This window comes from Magnusiomyces paraingens (genome assembly GCF_902498895.1).
Source record: "Magnusiomyces paraingens strain CBS 517.90 genome assembly, contig: contig5, whole genome shotgun sequence".
Classification (NCBI taxonomy): domain Eukaryota; kingdom Fungi; phylum Ascomycota; class Dipodascomycetes; order Dipodascales; family Dipodascaceae; genus Magnusiomyces; species Magnusiomyces paraingens.
The window spans coordinates 103,741-118,913 of record NW_022474071.1 but is presented as its reverse complement, the minus strand read 5'-3'; the positions used below and the strand labels follow the sequence as shown (position 1 = coordinate 118,913).

The window sequence follows — 15,173 nt, the reverse complement described above, 5'->3', positions numbered from 1 at the left end:
TTTTTTAATTCATTGAAAAAAAAAAAAATTCACTTAAATCCACCTCTCATAGTCGTTTAACTTTCAAAGATTTAAAGAAAACAAAATCTACCCACCCATTTTTTATATGGGCTTAAACTATTTATATTTTTATCTAATTCATTTTTGTCAAAATGATCATCATTTTTATCTAGGAAAGAAAGAAAAAAAAAAAAAAAAAAAAAGAGGAGCAGCAATAGTAGTATTGGTAAAACAAAAAGACCCACTAAGAAATGATCTTCACTAGCTAGTGTGTTCTCGAGTCTTTTTTCAATTATCTTTTTTCTTTTTTAAAATATTATACTAATTGTTACCTGATGAAAATGTGTATAAAATATAAAAAAGTTGAAACAATGATGTTAATCATATATAAATAGTATAATGGTTTATACAAATAATTCACAACTTACACAACCTTCATATATCCAGGAAATAGGACTGGTTGTTTTTAAACCAAAAAAAAAAAAAAAACAGTGGCAAATTATGAATTCCCAAAAGCTGAGTTAAATTTTCAAAAAATAAAAGATGATCAGCTTTTCGGACATGCTTGTATATATCTAGATCATACAAGGTCGTTCTCCTTTAATCCCAAATATGACCAATGCCAACTAGTTTCTCTCTCTCAATGGTATTCTCTTTTATTGTTGTACCAGATCTTTAAAAAAAAAAAGGTCTTTTGCCTATCGTGTACTCAAAAGAAAATATCAAAAATGTATCACGTGTACATGATCCCCATCCTTACTAAAGTAGACCAATTTATCTTAACAATTATCTCAAAATCACAGCTTCTGATTCCAATAATTTTGATTCTGTAAGCATGATTTTGTTTGTCTATTTTTCATCAATCAGTTTCAAAAGTTTTACTGGTTAAATGTTTAAATAATGGTAGATTTGAGTCGTTATAATTGTAAAACAAAAATATTCCTTTTTAAATATAAATACAAGCATTTCTTTTTTTTTTTTTTTTTCAAACTAAAACACCTCTTCATTGTAGTTTGAATAGCCAATTTGGGCAAAAATATATATAAACTCATAATCCCAAACAAGAGAAATGAATAGCAAAGTTTTGTTAAAAAATGTATTGCATCAAATAATTGAAAAATAATGTCCGAATCAATGCTTTTGAAAAAAAAAAAAAAAAATACTTACAAAAGTATTTATGTTAATGATAGGCAAACAGCTCTTATTTTCAATTGCGTAAAACATTTTGAATTTAAAAGATTGACCAATTCTTGTAGTTTCTTTTTATTTTTCTTTAATATGGGATTATTTAATTGTATTTACAGAAGTTAATTAAATTAATTATATACATTTCCACTCAAAAATAGAGCAAATTATATATTTAACTAAAAAAAACGCTTTGAAATGAGTGATTAAGTAATTGCAAAGATCGCAAATACTTGACAACATTTATTCCAATAATAAAAAAAAAACTTTTGAAAATTTGATACCTTTTAAGAATCCCAAAAGGTTGTGGTAAATATTTGGTTTAATTCAATTTTATCGTTTAAATGTCTAAACCCTTGAATTCAAGCTAATGAATTTACTCTATATAATGTTACTGCAGGAAAAATAAATAAATGAATGAATAATCATTCTAATATCAATTAAGCAAATTTTTTTATAACGTCCATTTAATAAAAAAAAATAAATCCCTGAATTTTATTGTTTTTTTGAAAATCTTTTGCAAATTTTCTTTCAGTCCTGCTATGGCACGGAATATCATATTCATGTTTATGAAAAATCCATAGAATCACTATGTACTAAACAAACTTAAAGTTATCATCTTTATATGATGTCATCTTGAAGACAAGGTACAAAATTCGATCTTAATTTTTATATTAGAATTTGTTTATCCCACTCTTTCTTTGTATTTGTTTTTTCCCACCAATCCTAACATGACTACAATAAAGAGGCTTAAAAAAAAGGAAACATAAAATATTTCCCCGAAGTACTCTTTTATTCATGTAAGAACAATATGATATGTTTGTTACTATCGTTAATTGGAAACAGAAAAAAAAATTAATAAACATAGAGTAAGATTAGAAGAAAAAAAATACTCAAATAAATTTTAATTCTAAAACCCTTATCAATTGATAAAAAAAATGTTCATTCTCTATTTAATTGTATTTTATTTTGTACAAATGATGTTAGATATGAACACAATTGTAGAAGGCTCAGTAAAAGGCTCTTTTTTTCCCCTTTTTATTTTCCTCTTTTAAACCATATTTTAAAAAAGTTACTGAGAACCAATTTTTTGTTTTTTTAAAAAAAAAAATTCAAAAGTTTTATTCTGGCAGGAACTTACAGTAGTATATATCATGTAATATTAGATCAAGATTTATAATTTTTAAAACTATCTAAAATAATAAGAAAAAAACAATAACCGGGTTATCAGTTTTAATATTTTTTATTCAATGAAAAAAAAAAATTTGAAAATGAAATTAAAAGATTAGTAGTAAAATTTAAAGCATATTTTTGTATCCAGTTTTCAAATAGCTTAATAATTTTTGGATTCATCAACAACTCCAGGTTAAGGGAATTTACAAAAGTTGAATATAGCCTACTATTGAAATCATAATTTTTTGAAAAAAGTATTAATAAAGTACATATGATGGTTTCCCGGTAACTAAAAATCCTTTCATGTGGAAGAGATCAAGGTGATGATCATAATTGAGAGACATAAGAATTTTAACAATAGGCTTTTTGGAAGTCAATCGTTTTGCCTGTTATAGAAATCTTATTTATGAATTCATTGGTCTAAGTTAAATAGACAGGTCTTGTAATGAATTTAATTGATTAAATACTAACTACCAAATGTTAAATGACTTGTTGGATCGCTGATATAAAATTACTAAATTAATGACTAATAATTGATTTAATAAAGTTAAATTTAACTCAATATATATATATATCGCTTTGCTGGGCTTCGACTTCTTTGCATATGTATCTTTTCCTTTTTCCCCCAGAATATTACTTTTGTTTTCAATCACCATGCAATTAACGAAGACCTTGTTTATTTAAACTTCAACATCACAAACGTTCCAGCCGTACGTGCATATTTAATTTCAAAACAAAACTTTTTTTTTTGTTCATTATTCATTCATTAAAAATTTTTAATTAATCGTTTTTTTTTTCACAAATTCATTTCGTTTGTCACACTTTTTTCTAAACTATTAAAATAAAAAAAACAAATAAATAAAAATCATTATCGACCTGTTGTTTGATACCGTCTAAACTTGTAAATGTTGTACATTATAATGGAGAGTAATGTAATTACCAAACCCACAATGTTGATTGTAGAAAGACGGTCGCCAAAGTACAGTGCAGCAGCAACAAGCGTCAACAGTTCTTTAAAGATACCAGCTATCGATAACGTCAAGACGCTGGTTCTATTAAGGAGGAAAAATTCACTCAATGTCATTAAAAATGCAATGGCTCCAGGGACCATCATGATGCCTATGCCAGCAAACACGCCGCGATCGGCCCACATGGGAGCATGTACAAAGCTCGGGAGGCCTTCCGTAATGCACCCCCAAAGAAAGAGGAAGATACCCATGGGGGGTGCTAAGTACATGATAGTGCGTGCAGGGTCATTATGGGTAGAGATGCGGCCGAGATGGGGGTCCTGGCGCAGAAGAAGCTGAGTGAGGGACCATCTTAGGCCGCTAAACATTGCAGCCCCAAGGACCAAAAAAAAGCCAATGATAGAGAACTCAGTTTCACCGGCCACCATCATGACGACACCTAACGACATAACACCAATAATTCCAAAGATGGAGCATGTAGGCACCTCGAGTTTGAAGAGGATGCCGAAAAGTAGGACAAAGCCCAAACTGGAAGACTTGACCATTGTGTAAAAACTAAGGGAAACGATACGAAGTGACGCATTACCCATGCCGATATCAGCGCCGGAAGCTGTTGCTGTTGGGACGATTCCTCTGAGGTACGATTTGATCCACGACAACCACCGGTCCCGCGGTGAGAGCATTGGTTTTTCCTCCTCAAAAGAGTTGGAAAGGTCTTTATCATTAGAATCGTCGAGGCTTGCTTCTTCGTCATTTAAGTGGAAAGTTTCTTCTTCGATATCTTCTTCTTCGTCGTCATTTTTTTTGCGGGTATTTAGTGGTTGGTCTTGTTTATTATTATTATTTTTAGTAGTAGTATTGGTAGTATTAGGAGATGAGGTATCAGGCATTGAAGTTGCAGCCAAAAGGCGTCTGTAAGGCCCACCAAATATTTTTACAACGATAAATGATAGTATGAACTGCATAAATTGGTGTCCTGAGGTTGTGAGGATTGGGAATTGAAAGTCAAGGTGTTCAGCAGAAAACATCCACTTGTTATAGATGGAGATGGAGAGGGAGAATGCGTACCAAAGGATGATGAAGACGCATGAGATTAGGGCATTGCGGATCCATTGGATATTGAGTCTGCGACGCTGGAGGGCGCGTGGATTTGAAGCTGCAGCGGCATAGTCGTCTTCATAGTCGTCGTCAAAGTTGTCAAAGGGGGAGATGCGGTAGTCGCGTCCAATGCTAAAACTACTTGTACTTGTGCTTGAGCGGGTACGAGAGACTGTTTGAAGTAGGGAAGGAGATCCTGTTGAGGGGAAGACTGTTGAGGAGGAGATTCCTGAGGGAGAGGATGGGACACGGAGGCTTGAGGCAGAAGAAGAAGAGGAAGATAAAGAGCGAGTGGATATTGGAGAAGATGGAGGTAACAGCGCAGTGGAAGGATCTTGAGAGGCGGCTGCTATAGAAGCCAAGTGATCGGTACTTGCTCTGTGTCTGGTGCCCGAGGAGTCGACAACTTCAATGTCGCTATGGGCGGAATTATTCATGTTGAAATGAAGTAGGAGAGGGAAAATGGGGATGGAAAGGGGGAGGGAAAAGGGAAGGGGTTAAGTAGAAGCGATTGTTAACAGGGTATCATATGGTTGTATATATATATATATATATGAATGTGGATGTGTTAGTTGTAAGCTTGTTGCGGTGAGATTAGGAAGCAGGTTGAAAAACGTGATGCATGTGAGCTGAATATTATATAAATTGAGTAATTATTAAGAGATCGGAGGGAAACAGATGAAGGGGGGGAGGTTGTAGAGGAGTTGCTATGAGATTACGTATAGAAAATGAGGTGTGTAATTTTAAGGGTTTGGGTTTGGATTTTTTTTTTATTTATTTTTTTTATTTATTTTTTTTTTTTTTTATTTTAAAATTTTAACTTTAAAGTTTTGTTTGGGGATTAATCTGGAGGGCCACGAGTACTTTTTATAAAAGTAATGACACAATGTGTTACAATATATAAATTATAAGATTAGATTATTAATGATTATTAATGTATTTGTTATTTTTAATTTATGAAAGCTATTTAAGTGTTTCATTTTGACTTTAAAAAAAATAATCTGAATTTCATTTATATTAAGCAAATGATGTCGTCATTCCATGTATAGAAACCGTTAAAATTTCTGGTTTGGGCCAAGAAGGAAATTAAAAAAAAAAAAATAAAAAAATTTCCAAAAGTGTACACATCCGTTTTTCTATGCAACAACAACAACAACAACAACGACAACACGCAACTGGCAACTAACAAATTTGTTAATTTGTTAATTTGTTAATCTGATAATAAAAAAAGTTAAATAGTTAGAAAAAGTCAAAAAAACGTTAAAAAAACGTTAAAAATAGTTAAAAAAAAAAGTTAAAAAAAATTACCATATCTGTAAATATTGTTGTTGAGTATTGAGTCATTCTGTACACATAAAAAAAAAGCCCTGCGATGACCCCCCTCACCCAATACATCTTAGGCAGACTGAAAAAAAAAAAATAAAAATAGACTTGCTCGGATCTTTCTTCTACCCAAACAAACAAACTTAATATATGATCTAATGACGGTACATGGACCCGACACCCGACCTCTGAAAGTCACGGGTAGTGCACGCAAGCAGTTTTTTTTTTTTAATTTAATTTAATTCATTTATTTCAACACAGCCACAACCAAAAAATTTTTTTTTCTACTTAGCTTTTTTACTTCTCTCTCCCCTGTCTTTCACACACACACACAGTTGTCCCCACAACGCTGATATATATACGTAATTCCCGTTTTCGGTATGTGACCGATGACGTCACGGAACGCTTACAAGTGACATCAGTGGTAAAAGCAACAGAAGCAGCAGCGACAACAACAAATAAACAAATGGCAGTGTTGATGGGGAGAAGAAGGAAGAAACGATACGATAAAACGATAAATTTTTAAAATAAAAAAAAATTTAAAAAAATTGAAATTGTTAAAAAAAAAAAAAAAAAAAAACTGGACAAGATTTCATTTTTAATTTTTCAATTTTTTATTTATTTATTTTATTTTTTTATTTTTTTATTTTCGTCACCAAAATAAAAATAAAAATAAAAATTTTAAAATTTTAAAATTTTAAAATTTAGAATTTCAACTTTTTTTTTTTTTTTTTTTTTTTTTTTCATCAACAACATCAACTTCAACAACAACAAAAACAAAAACAACCAGCCGCTGTTACCGCCATCGCTGCCGATTCCGCGTAAACCTTAGTTGACTTGAAGTCTTTTGAAATGACTCTCAGTGATTCTTTTTCTTCTTCTTCTTCCCGCTATTGTTGTTGTAGTGGCTCATCTTTATTAGCTCCTTCACAACAACAACAACAACAACAACAACAACAACTACAACCATCAACAGTCCTATGGAAATCTTTGTTGCTTCTACAACAACTGCGGCTCAACTCTTTTCTTAACACTCAAGTCTCTGAAAGTCCCGACTGTGGTCCGGGCTGTGGTCCCGCCGCTAGTAGTCCCAAGCTCTCCAGCAAGCACCAACACCATTATCATCATAATCATCAGAAATTCACCCGGAACAACATCCGGAACCTCCCACTCAACCCCACACACATCACAAAGCCCCATCAGCCAAGCGCTAAACAACCACCGCTATCCATACCCACTGACCCATCCATGATATCGTGTTATCCAGCAACTATCACCACTATCACTACCTGCATTCCAGCACCAGCACCAGCACCAGCACCAGCACAAAAACGATCCAGAAGAACTTCATTCTTTCTATCAAATCTAATATACCCAATCCTACTACTCATTTTTTCCGCCCTCTCAACAGCCGCAGCTACATCCTCCTCCATTGAATTCAACGGCATCTCCTCGTCAAACTGGCTTGTTGACCACCATTGGACCCGCAACAACACCGTGGTCATCCATAACCCTCAAAACTCTTCCGCTGTCTTCAAACTCACCTTTCGTCAACCCCATCAAACCTCGTCAGACTTCCCTCCTCAAAACATCCCCCCACTCAGCTTGTTTCAACTTGATGAGCAATTAGAAGCCGATGAAGCTTTTGCCTTTCTGAGCCGTCGCCAAAATGCAGCAGAAAGTTCCACTGCAACTCTATCAACAGCAACATCCAGCCAGCTCCCAAGCGTACTCTCGCCAACTTCTATTCCTGGCCTAGCCCGCGAAGGTATCTACATTGGTATCTACATGGGCTCCCAGTCTCAACGAGTTCTTTGCAAAGTCGATACCATGACGGACCTCCTCATTACAAACGAATATAACCAAACAGCTTCTGAGATTCGTGCACTGGCCCTAAACTCATCAACGGCTCTCAGCAACGCGCTTGAAGGCTTCGATCCAAATAACTCCACCTCTTACCAACCCATTGCAAATTCCCATGTTGACATTGAAACCCTCACAGGCCTCACTATCAATGGATCCATGGCTAGAGATTCCATTGGCTTTTCCTCTCACAAGTACCTCGAAGGCGAGTACGAGTTTCTCCTTGCAGAAAACAACACTGTCTTTTTTTCAAACATCTTCAGCATCATTGGCAATGATAACTCCGTCACTGAAAATGAACTCTCATCTTTCAACTATACCGCCTTTTCATCTACCCCCGCAAACATTGTTGGCCTAGGCCCCCCACAAAGCGATAGCTCCTTCATCCAGCAGCTCTACTCTTCTGGGAAAACCACTTCTAAACTCTTTTCGCTCGGTATCACCTCCTCAAGCAATGTCTCCATCACCATGGGCTCAATCGACACCTCTCGCTTCAACTCAACCCTCTTCATGCAACCAATCCTCCCCTACATGTATAGTGCAAACATGTCCCACACTGGTTACAGCTATCCTTTCATCACCTTGACCGCCCTCACCCTCACAAACCTCAAAATGAACAACACCATTTCCTTTGCCGACAATGAGCTCTCACTGCCTGTTCTCCTCGATATCTCCTCTTCCGTCTCTTTCCTCCCATACACAATGGTCGTTTACCTAGCCTCCCAAATTGGTGCATATTACTCTTCAGACCTCAAGGCCTGGATTCAAACATGCTCCTACCGCGACGCAGCTGGCTCTATCGGGTTTTCCTTCTACAACGTCACTATTAACGTCCCCCTCGCTGACATTATCGTCCCCATAATTACCTCTAACGGCGACCGCCTATACTTTGAGTCTGGAGACCAGGCATGTGCCCTCTCCTTCCTACCCGCTGAGGCCCGTGGCTTTTCCTCTCTCGGAACTACCTTTTTTGAGTCGGCTTATAGTGTGTTTGATTATGAAAATATGCTGGTGGGGCTGGCCCAACTCAATTCAAATTCGTCCGACTCGTCCGACTCGTCCTCCTCATCATCATCTTCATCTTCTTCATCCTACCTCAAGGCAGTCACCAAATCTGTTGATGAGGTCGTCAATGCCACTACATATTATCCTTCAGGGTTCCCCCCTACCGCTATGATTTTGTCTCCAGAAACCTCTTACTACAATACTGCCAGCGAGTCGCTCGGCACCTTACTAGGTCTCATCACCCTGAGCGGCACCCAAACCACCCAACCCAGTTCTCTGGCTACGCCTAACTCAGACTCCTCCCTTTCTGGAAGCTCAGGCGCAACCGCAACAACAACACGTAATGTGGGAGGACTATTGGGGAATACAGCCACCGGTAACCCATTCACTCAATCTGCATACGAGTCTACTCCGTTTGGTGCTGCGCCCGGAAAGGCCCAGCCGCGCGGAAGGCTTGTTTGTATTCTCACCGCATTAATTGTTGGCTTTTCCACCATCCTAGGATCTCTTCTTTAAAAGATTTAATATGTGTGTGTCTGTACGTGTTTTCATTTGTTTTTTTTTTCTTTTTGTTTGTTTGCTTTTTTAGACTTAGATGGAATCTTTTGTAATTGTATGTATTGCTTTCGATCAATAATAATAATAATAATATAAATAATGATAAAAGTTTCATTAAAAATCGTTAAATGCCAAATGATGGTTAAAAAGTAAAACTAATTCTATTCGTAATAAAAAGGTCATTAAAATGGTAGGGAGATGGAGAAGTAATGAGAATACAACTTTTTTTATCGCTTGCGGCGGCCCTTGAAGGATCTATTTTTCTTCACCTTCTTCTTCCAGCTTCCCGTCTTAGCCTTCTTAGGCTCCTCTTCTCCTCCTTCCTTCTTTCCCTCAGATCCTTCTGTGACTTCCTTCTGAACCTCCATTTCTTCATCTTCTTCCTCCTTATTCCCATTCTTTGCACGATGCTTTTCCTTCTCGTTTTCACGCATCACCTCCTTCACGTGGCCCAGTAGCTTGGCCGCGAGCCGTTGTCGACGTGCCTCCTCTGCAGGCTCAAAAACCTTGTTCCGCAGCTGGTTCCGGAACTTAAGCTTGGTTTTTGATCGTAAAGATTTGCCCATTTTTTTGGTTTAATGTGTGTGTTTTGAAAGTAAGGAGGGGTGGATGTGGGTGGATATGTGAGTGTAATGGTTGGTGGTGGTTGTGATGTATTTAGAGACCTTGCGAAAATTTTCATTGAACAAAAAAAAAAAAAATTTTATTTGGAAATAGTACGGCTTGATTTTTTTACGTAATTTTCTTTAAGCCGCAGGTTGATAAGTATTGCTGTTCAGCTTTAAAAGAAAGAAAAAGCTTTGCTATCAATGCAAATTAAATGACTAGAAAATAGTCAACAATGGTAATATTTATCTATAAATAAATAAAAACTTTTGTAAAAAAAAAATAAATTAAAAAAAAGAATAAAACTTATTTTTTATTTCATTGTTTCATTGATTCATTGATTCATCAGGACATGAAATTACTAGATATGAATAAATAAGTTCCATAGTATAGAGTTGTTGTTTTTTTTGTGTGTTATCACCGTACTGATATCACACCTTCTCTTTACTCGTACCAAACCGTTCCCCAGATCACGTGAAGATTTAATCTTTTAAAATTAAAAATTTAAATTTTTCCAAATTTCACAATGTTACAGCTTTGTACTACACTGAAATAAAATAAATATACGGCTACAAAATGAGAAACAACAGTCACACAGTTTTTTCAACCCATCCCCACTCTTTACCACAGACTCAGTATGAAATATTTTTTGAGTCTCTTTTTTCTACAGTACTTTTTATCACGATTAATTTTTACTTTTCAATTTCATTAGTCATCTGGTAGTCATCTTATCACGTTGTAATCATTTCTATCTAAACCTCACACACACCTTTTGCTCCTTCTCTCTCTCACTCCATAGTGTTGTAGTCGCGTCACCATGACACTGGATGACTGTATTTGGGTTTGGGTATCTCTCATATAATGAGGCTCACCCTCCCTCTATATATAAAGACCTGGTTGCAACACCTAAAGTTGTAACAAAAAAAACACCCAACTACCTCCTCTCTTCAGGAAAAAAAAAAATCGTATAGTCCCAGTGCCACCCACACAGAGAAAATTTTTTTTTCCTCTCCTACTTCCCTCTTCCCCCCCTTTTTTTTTTCCCTTTCCCTCTGCGTCTCACGATCCTAGAAGTTTCCAGCGACAAAATACCATTTAAAATGTACGTCTAATGAGATATTAACAAGATGATGATGAGAATGATGATACCCAAATGCTCTTTTGTGCTTTTTTTTTATTTTTGCAAATAACTAATACGTTTTTCTTTCAGGGCCAACCTTAAACTTCAGAAGCGACTTGCCTCCAGCGTCCTTGGCGTTGGTAAGAGAAAGATCTGGCTCGATCCCGCCGAGACCACTGCCATCAGCGAAGCCAACTCTCGTCAAACTGTCCGCAAGTTGGTTGACAATGGTATCATTATCCGCAAGCCTGAGACTGGCCACTCTAGAGCCCGTGCTCGTGCCCACAAGGAGGCCAAGCGTGCTGGTAGACACTCTGGTTACGGTAAGAGAAAGGGTACTGCCAACGCCAGAATGCCTTCTAAGGTTCTCTGGATGAGACGTATCCGTGTTCTCCGTCGCCTTATCTCCAAGTACAGAGATGCTGGCAAGATTGACAAGTCTCTTTACCGCACTCTTTACCAGGAGTCCAAGGGTAACACCTTCAAGCACAAGCGCGCCCTTGTCGAGCACATCATCAAGGCTAAGGCCGAGGCTGCCCGTGAGAAGTCAATCAGAGAGGAGGCTGAGGCTCGCCGCGAGAAGCTCCGTGCTGTCAAGGCTAGAAGACAACAGCGCATTGTTGAGAAGAGAGAGGCTCTTCTCAAGGATGAGTAAATTTGCACTGATGTATTTTTGTTTTTAAAAAAAAATTGATGGAAGCTTAATAAGAAATTTCTCTGTTATCGTTGTTGTTACTTTAATTTTTATTTTATTTTTTTTATTGTAGTGCAGTTAAAGTTATTGCATATGGCTTTACGTAGGTTATCGACGGTCTATGTCCTCGGGACTGCCGATAATATCAATAGTCACGCCATGAGTTCATCTGAGTGGAAATGTCGCTGGTCGTTTCCTAATGGAATTATTCCGAGCCGGGCAGCCATGAGACCATAGAAGGAAAAGAAGAAGAAGAAGAATTAATAATAATAATAATAATAATAATAATAATAATAATAATAATATTTAAAAAAAAATGGCATGATGTTTGATCTATTAGCAACAGAGTTTGTGGGGGGGGTCAGGCCGAGGAAACTGACAAGACCAATTTGAGAGAGTTTTCTTGGAGATATATAAATGGGCACTTTTGTCCGTAGATTTTTTTTTTTCTTTCTTTATCTCAAATTAGCAACTAGTCTACTGACAAAGACTTTTTAAAAAAAAACATTTACATATCTATCATCTATCAGATACAACCATCACTCCCTTTACGTTACAAATATAATCACAATGGCTCAACCAAGACCCCTTAGAAGAGCATCAACATTTCCTATCACCCAGACGGCTGTGCGGATCCATGGGCCAGGCCAAAACCCGAAGGTGGACATTGATGCGAGCTTGCCTGTGCTAGGCGAATACGACATTTTAGTCAAGAACCTGTACTGCGGCATTAACTTTGTAGACCTGTACTACATTAAGGGCTCGAGACCAATTAAAAAGTACCCATTCACGCTGGGCCGCGAGGCTGCCGGAACAGTTATCAAGACCGGAGCCAAGGTCAATAAGTTTGGTGTGGGCGATAGGGTCGTATACATTGCAGATGGAGCTTATGCACAACACACTGCAGTCGACGAGCGTGGGCGGGTTGCGCGAATTGTGGACTTTGTGAGCCCGAAGGAAGCTGCGGCGTCGCTACTGCAGGGCCTGACAGCCATTACGCTTGTACGTGAAGCATACGTGGTCAAGCCCGGTGACTGGGTTCTTGTGCACGCAGCAGCCGGTGGCACGGGCTCGCTGGTGGTCCAGATGGCAGCCAAGGCAGGGGCGCGGGTAATTGGAGTGACAAGCGTGGAGGCCAAGGCTGCCACGGCCCTGGAAAATGGGGCCGAGGCGGTTGTGTGCTACAAGACGGAGGACATTGCGACACGGGTACGGGAGCTAACTGGTGGCCGTGGCGTGGACGCAGTGTTTGATAGCGTGGGGGATGCATCGTACGGATCGTCGATGGAGTCACTGGCCAAGCGCGGGACGTTTGTATCGTATGGCGACTCATCCGGAGCCATTGCACCAGTGGAGATTGCGGCGCTGGGCGCTAAAAGCGTTAAGATTGTACGACACTCGCTAGGCAACTACGTGGACTCACCGGAAGACTGGGCCAAGTTTACGGAAGAGTATTGGGCCATGCTGAAGCACGGGGACTTGAGAGTGCGGGTGACCAAGGAGTATGCGCTGGAGGAGGTGCCTCAAGCGCTGAAGGATTTGGAGAGCGGAACTACGACAGGTAAGTTGATTGTCAAGGTTCAATAAATAGTGGTGGAGAAAAAGAGTTATCCGTTGGGTAGCATAGTGTCATGAATATTATTATTTTTATGTTTTAATGGATTTTTTTTAATGAATTTGAATTGAGAAATAACGATTAGGTATTCATTTACAAGTGATGTACTTTTAAGATATATGAGGAAGAAAAAAAAAAGTGGGGAAGTTTTACAGTGTTGGTTTTTTAGGAGAGCTATTTAGTGTAGGTATATAAATATGTTGCAATTTAGGGTATTGTTGCAATTAGTGATGAGTGCATGGTTGAAGCTAGTGGTTGTTGAAGTGACCTCAGGGGGGTTGTGTAAGTAAGCCATTAACCTTGGGGTGAAACACAAAGCACAAGACACGACAGTGATAGGTTGATGTTTTCCAATAAAGGGATTAAGATAAAGGACCTAATGATTATAATTAATTTAAATAAATACATAATATAAAGAGCAATTGCGAAATTAATTGGAAGAGCTGAGTTCACAGAGAGGGAGAGAGAAGAACAAAAGAAAAAAAGAAAGATTAATGGGAAGTTTGAACAGGGCGGAATATTATCGCAGATTGATGATAATTATTGAGAAAACAAAAAATAAAATAATTATTTTATTCAATAACAAATTAACCCAATGTCACGATATAAATAAAAGACTGAAAACCATATGGTCATTTTCTCTTTTTATTCTTGAACTCGCAACCGCTCTGGCTAATTATGGGTGGAGACAGGAGATCTTAATTAAGGAGATCTTGTGTAAATAGTGGTAGACAATAGCAAAGGCGCAAACAACAGACTTTTTTATTGTTATTTTTTTATTGACGATTATGATTAAAAGTGATAGTATTTGATTTGAAATGCAAAGATAGTTGCATTAAACCTACATTCAGTAATATGATATAAAGGAAATTACTTAGTGTTATAGTTACAGTAGATCAAATCCTAATTGAGGTTTCTATTATATTGATGATTTTTAACTTTGCCGTTTTAAACGATTTTTTTTTTAAAATTTTTTTTACTTCTCGCCTCCACCGTGTTTTTAGGATTTATTTTTTTTATTTTTTATTTCCTTCTTTGGCTTTTAAAGGCGCGTTTTGGCATGCGCGTGGAAAAAGCTTAAAAACGGTTTGGAATGGACGGCTGAGACTAGCCCACTTTGGTTTGGTTTGGTTTGGTCCCGCAGTTATTACGGGGAAAGTATGGCAATATATCACCATAGAAAACATGGCAGTAAGGGCCCTAAAACGTATTAATAACTTATAACAAATTTTGACGATGGGGAATATAAATCTATATATATATTTATGGGGGTAAAAGAGGAATCTCTTTTGTCAAAAAAAAGGAATAGGTTTGAGAAAGCAAAATGACAAAAAAATCAAATAATATTGTCTTTGCCCTTTCTAGACCAACAAACCTTGATTTTTGTACAGATATAGAAATATTAAGTTTAATTTACAAAGCTTCTTGCAGTTGGTGATATACGCTTTTTTTTAAATAATATGGCCAACGCGTAACTTCTGTATGTCTGTTTGAAGTCGAATACATTAGTTTTTGGGTATTTTTTTTTAAAAAAGTTTTTTAAAAAGGTTTACATATGAAATTTTTTAAGAGTCTATTTTAATAAAGTTTTTTTTATTTTTTTCTAGAAAAGTTTTGAATGAATCAATTTATCTAGTTTTTTGAAGAAAAATTAGATTGAATTTTTTACTTAGGGCCGAGTCAATTAATAGTTTGATTTTAATTTTTTTTTTTCAGGACAATAAATTTCAAAATTTCAAAATTTCAAAATTGAAAAAAACCACATATTTACACGCGCTACTGACGCGTATAATACGCGTGTAATACGCGTTGTACTTTCTAAAATGGGACTTCAACATCCCGTTTAGGGATTAGCGCACGGCTGAGATACACGCGCATTCAGGAACGCGTTTCCCAATCTGGTTTTGTGGAACCTCCTCTTTTGGTTTTGGCGATTTTTTTTTTTAATTTTAAGCTTATTTTGTG

The 15,173-nt window shown here is 36.9% G+C and overlaps 5 protein-coding genes across 5 annotated transcripts; 3 read left to right on the top strand and 2 right to left on the bottom strand.

Moving 5' to 3' along the window:
- Positions 1–3,226: 3,226 nt before the first annotated feature.
- On the bottom strand, positions 3,227–4,861 carry SAPINGB_P005699 (uncharacterized protein; the record flags this gene model as incomplete). The annotated part of the gene is made up of 1 exon (XM_032000413.1): positions 3,227–4,861. One exon carries the CDS (start codon positions 4,859–4,861, stop codon positions 3,227–3,229), a length of 1,635 nt encoding a protein of 544 aa, XP_031856304.1.
- A 2,134-nt stretch (positions 4,862–6,995) lies between these two features.
- On the top strand, positions 6,996–9,131 carry SAPINGB_P005698 (uncharacterized protein; the record flags this gene model as incomplete). Its single annotated transcript, XM_032000412.1, has 1 exon — positions 6,996–9,131. One exon carries the CDS (start codon positions 6,996–6,998, stop codon positions 9,129–9,131), a length of 2,136 nt encoding a protein of 711 aa, XP_031856303.1.
- A 269-nt stretch (positions 9,132–9,400) lies between these two features.
- Positions 9,401–9,739, bottom strand: SAPINGB_P005697 (uncharacterized protein; the record flags this gene model as incomplete). The annotated part of the gene is made up of 1 exon (XM_032000411.1): positions 9,401–9,739. The coding sequence occupies one exon, from the start codon at positions 9,737–9,739 to the stop codon at positions 9,401–9,403; it is 339 nt and encodes a 112-aa protein (XP_031856302.1).
- A 616-nt stretch (positions 9,740–10,355) lies between these two features.
- On the top strand, positions 10,356–11,554 carry SAPINGB_P005696 (60S ribosomal protein eL19; the record flags this gene model as incomplete). The annotated part of the gene is made up of 2 exons (XM_032000410.1): positions 10,356–10,414; positions 10,990–11,554. The coding sequence occupies 2 exons, from the start codon at positions 10,356–10,358 to the stop codon at positions 11,552–11,554; spliced, it is 624 nt and encodes a 207-aa protein (XP_031856301.1).
- Positions 11,555–12,163: 609 nt separating this feature from the next.
- On the top strand, positions 12,164–13,180 carry SAPINGB_P005695 (uncharacterized protein; the record flags this gene model as incomplete). The annotated part of the gene is made up of 1 exon (XM_032000409.1): positions 12,164–13,180. One exon carries the CDS (start codon positions 12,164–12,166, stop codon positions 13,178–13,180), a length of 1,017 nt encoding a protein of 338 aa, XP_031856300.1.
- Between the last annotated feature and the right edge of the window lie 1,993 nt (positions 13,181–15,173).